Source organism: Cryptomeria japonica, chromosome 5, assembly GCF_030272615.1.
Source record: "Cryptomeria japonica chromosome 5, Sugi_1.0, whole genome shotgun sequence".
Lineage (NCBI taxonomy): Eukaryota > Viridiplantae > Streptophyta > Pinopsida > Cupressales > Cupressaceae > Cryptomeria > Cryptomeria japonica.
The window spans coordinates 822,902,300-822,906,412 of NC_081409.1; the positions used below are offsets into that span (position 1 = coordinate 822,902,300).

The window sequence follows — 4,113 nt, forward strand, 5'->3', positions numbered from 1 at the left end:
AATTATATACCCCTATTTTCAATGAGAGGCAATATATTGTACCCTCATTTTTTTGATATTAAACTCTTCGATATGAATGCACATGATATAATATTGCCTAGCCAGTGAAGCCTCCGTGTAATGCTGAAAGATAGATCATTTGTTCATTTACCTCTGATTTTTTCATCGACTTTGTGCCTCTTCTTCATCTTTGATTGATAGTTCCTTGGAAAAGAAAAACTAAACCTTCACTCTTTCCACAACAAAATTGTTAGCTTCCAATACGTTCCAATAACTTCGCCATCTACAAATGCTTCACTTGATAACCTATTTACATTCAATGCTTCTGCAAACCATGCATCACAACAAATACCCCCCCAATATATTGTCAACAAGAAAACATGATTAAAAAAAAAAGAATAATCAAAACCACATTGCGTCCAACAAAAAAAATGCCTCCCACTGGTTAAGGTACTTAAGATAGCTACAAATTCAATAACCTTGCCAAAAAAATAATACAATAAAACTTGTCATATATGTGCACTCATAACCATTTTACATGGACATTGCAAGACCCAGCAAAACAAAAAAATAAATATGCATCTACATTTCCTTATAACTTATATTGCATCTAAAATCCTTCAAACCACCACCAACAACAAGAAAAACCACTCCTTGATGCCTTTTATACAATCATTGCACCTAAATCAAATACTATTTCACACCGAATATTGCAAAACTTCACTATGGAAAATTTCAAAACAATATCCACTCCATAACAAACACTATTTCCTAAACAAACATGTAAAAAAATTTGCAAAAAAAAAATAAAATAAAATTGTTTCTTCATGTTGAAAGATAGATCCATTTGTTGGTTTTCTTCTAATTTATCATCGTCTTTGTCGCTCTTCTTCGCCTTTGATTGATAGTTCCTTGGAAAAGCAAACTAAAGCTTCACTCTTTCTACAAGAAAAAAATCAACTTCCAATACATTCTAATAACTTCACCATTTGCAAATGCTTCACTTGATAACCTATTGACATTCAATGCTTCTACAAACCACACATCACATGAAATACCCTGCCAATATATTATCAACAAATAAAACATAATAAAAAAAAGAAATAAACAAAACCACATTACCTCCAACAAAACATTAAGGTCATTAAGATAGCTACAAATTCAATAGCCATATAAAAAAACAAAAATTAGCGACAATAAAACTCATCATATAGGTATATACACTCATAACCATTTTACATAGACATCGCAAGACCCGACAAAACCGAAAAAACAAATTTGCATCAACATTTCACTCTATTACAAATACTTTGCCTCTCGACTCCTTGTTGCATGCAAACCATGCAAAATTACAATAGTATCTTGCTAAGACAGATACTAATAAAGAAAGACAACTTCCTAATTCCATTGGGCAAACTACCTAATAGTACATGTGGAAAGCCTAGGAAATTAAAATGACACAAGAAAACACAATAAGTGACGTACGAGCGTGCAGAACTTTTTACATCTGAGTAAAATGTTACTAAAATCTGCATTATCCACTAAACAGAAAATCTATGAAGTTTGAACAGAGTAATGGGGTTTTAGATCAGCTCCGAGACGAGTGGAATTTTTACCTTTGGTTCTTCCAGATGCAGGAGAACGAGAGGAGAGAGAGATCGATGTCGAAAGCATCTCAGACGACGATGACTCCGCATGAGAAGTAAGACCGTCGCTATACACAGCTACAGGCAAATTCAGGGGAACGTACGGCAATTCAGCATCAAATTTCAAGATCTTCAACACCTCTCTCATCGTGGGTCTCGCTTTTGGGTCCGGATGAGAACACAACAATCCCATCAGCATCACCACCTCCATTTCCTCACTATTGAAATTCCCTTTAAGCTTTTGATCTGCCGCATCCAAAAGCTTCCCTTGCCCATGCAAACCCCAAACCCAGGCTACCAGTCTGCAGCTGTGCTCATGCAAACTGTAGTCAATGGGTTTCCTTCCGCAGGCAATTTCCAAAGCCACAGCTCCAAAGCTATACACGTCTGATTCTGGACTCGCCTTCCCAGTTTCTATATACTCCGGTGCCAAATATCCACGTGTTCCTGCAATAACGGTTGTACGGGAAGCCGCGAGACCAGATTCTACCAGTCTTGCCAAACCAAAATCCCCCAGCTTTGCATTGAAATTTGAATCCAGCAACACATTGCTGGCCTTCACATCTCTGTGTACAACACATTGATCCCACTCCTCATGAAGATAGATAAGAGCAGAGGCTAGGCAACAAGCAATGTTGTACCTCGCATCCCAATTCAAGCAAACCTTATTTTCATCGAACAGATATTTATCTAGACTTCCATTTTGCAGGAACTCGTAGACAAGAAGCAACTCGCCTTGTTCATGGCACCATCCCAGGAGCCGCACAAGGTTACGGTGTCTCAGCTTACTAATTATGGTAACCTCTGTAATGTACTCCTTTTTCCCCTGCTTCGATTCTTGGGATATTCTCTTTACGGCCACGGCCTCATTTGTTACAGGCAAGGTGCCTCTGTAGACAGATCCGAAGCCTCCTCCCAGCAATTCATCTTGGCTGAAGTTACGGGTAGCGGCGCTGAGTTGAGCATAAGAGAACTTACGGGGGCCTTGAGCAAACTGTTCGTCCAGCTCTATGTTTCTCTCTTCACCCTCGTAATCCCGCCTCGTTTCTCTGTGATTGAAATACAAAATTTTGCCAATATACAAGAAAAAGCAGATAACCAGGAAACAGACGGAGGAGGATATCAAGATAATTTTTACAGAAGGCTTCTTGCTACTTTTTTGGGGGTCTTCATAAGGAATCATGGTTGGAGGTTTTAGTGGGGAGGAAATTGGATATGAGGAAACGTTACTGGGAGGGAGAGCAGGAGAGATTTCACCCAAGAATGCAGAAGAAAATTTCCAAGCATAGACTGTATGGGTTTCGGCTGAAATTCCAGTGGATGCGGAGAGACCAACCCTGACCTTTTCTGGTACATAGTCACGCAGATCTATGGGATATGTCAATATTGGGCTTCTGGGTTTAGAAACATCATCACTATAGTTATATAGAAGAAATACCTTTAGCTCCATTTTGAGCCCATCGTAATCCACCCAGGCGTCCCAAGCTTCTCCATTGCAGAGAGTATTGTTCTCGAAACGAGCTTCAGAGCTGAGTGAAACGTTGGCCACGGAAATGACTGAATTGACGTCTATTCCCACATGGTTACCATCAGGGTCATATTCTTCCATGAATGTGTCGAACTCGACGGCCACTATGCAATTCGATGAGTTTCCATCTCTAGTTTGGTTAAAGAGGCCCAGCCATTTGCCACTAGCATCCTTTGGCGGTTCATAGTGCAGAGGGGCAATGAAGAAAGTGAGACCCTCCCCGGCGCATGACCCCGCTCCTTTTGAGCTGTCGCTGGCTTTACTGACAGTGAAAGTTGAAATATTGCTGAGGTTCTCCATAGCAAACTGAAAGTGAGCTGTAAAACTTGCGAGGGCCCCAGATGACTTGTCCCATAGAGGAACTGGTTTGTTGTAAATAGCCCAGCCTGCGCTCCATGCAAAATCATCCATGGCATCAGCTGTGGTAAGTTGTAATTCATCCCAATGAAAGTAAGCATCAAAACCTAACTTGATGTCTGTTGGGGGAGGGAAAGCAAAGCTAATGTTGCCTGCGCATGCCATATAACAAAAAAGAGTGACGATCAAGGAGAAGAAAAGGAAGAGCGTCCAAGCAGATTGAATTGCCATGCGAGCATTCTTCGAAAGAATCACAGTTTACTCAGATTATACCCCTCTATTTTGGGTATCTGCTCCTGGAAAGGGTCAATGGCAGGATTTCAATTTTCGATTTCTACACCGACCATAAATAGACAGGATGTGAGATATTACTTTCCAAGTTCAACCAGACAGAAGACCAGGGCGTACTGGCTCACAATGTTAGGACATGTAGTAAATGTGATTGGATAGATTGCCATGGTTTCGGTAAAACTTGGAGTTGCGTACAAGATCCATTTATGGTTGCGTAGAACATGTGGTGTTCTACACAAACAAATTGAATAATTAATCTTAATAGAATTTATTTACTAGTTAATATTAGTG

At 40.0% G+C, this 4,113-nt stretch overlaps 1 protein-coding gene across 1 annotated transcript; it reads right to left on the reverse strand.

Annotated features, from left to right (window-relative positions):
* Nucleotides 1–1,261: 1,261 nt before the first annotated feature.
* LOC131075152 (L-type lectin-domain containing receptor kinase IX.1) lies at nt 1,262–3,862 on the reverse strand. Its single transcript, XM_058011972.2, has one exon. It carries the CDS (start codon nt 3,760–3,762, stop codon nt 1,555–1,557), a length of 2,208 nt encoding a protein of 735 aa, XP_057867955.2. The 5' UTR covers nt 3,763–3,862; the 3' UTR covers nt 1,262–1,554.
* Between the last annotated feature and the right edge of the window lie 251 nt (nt 3,863–4,113).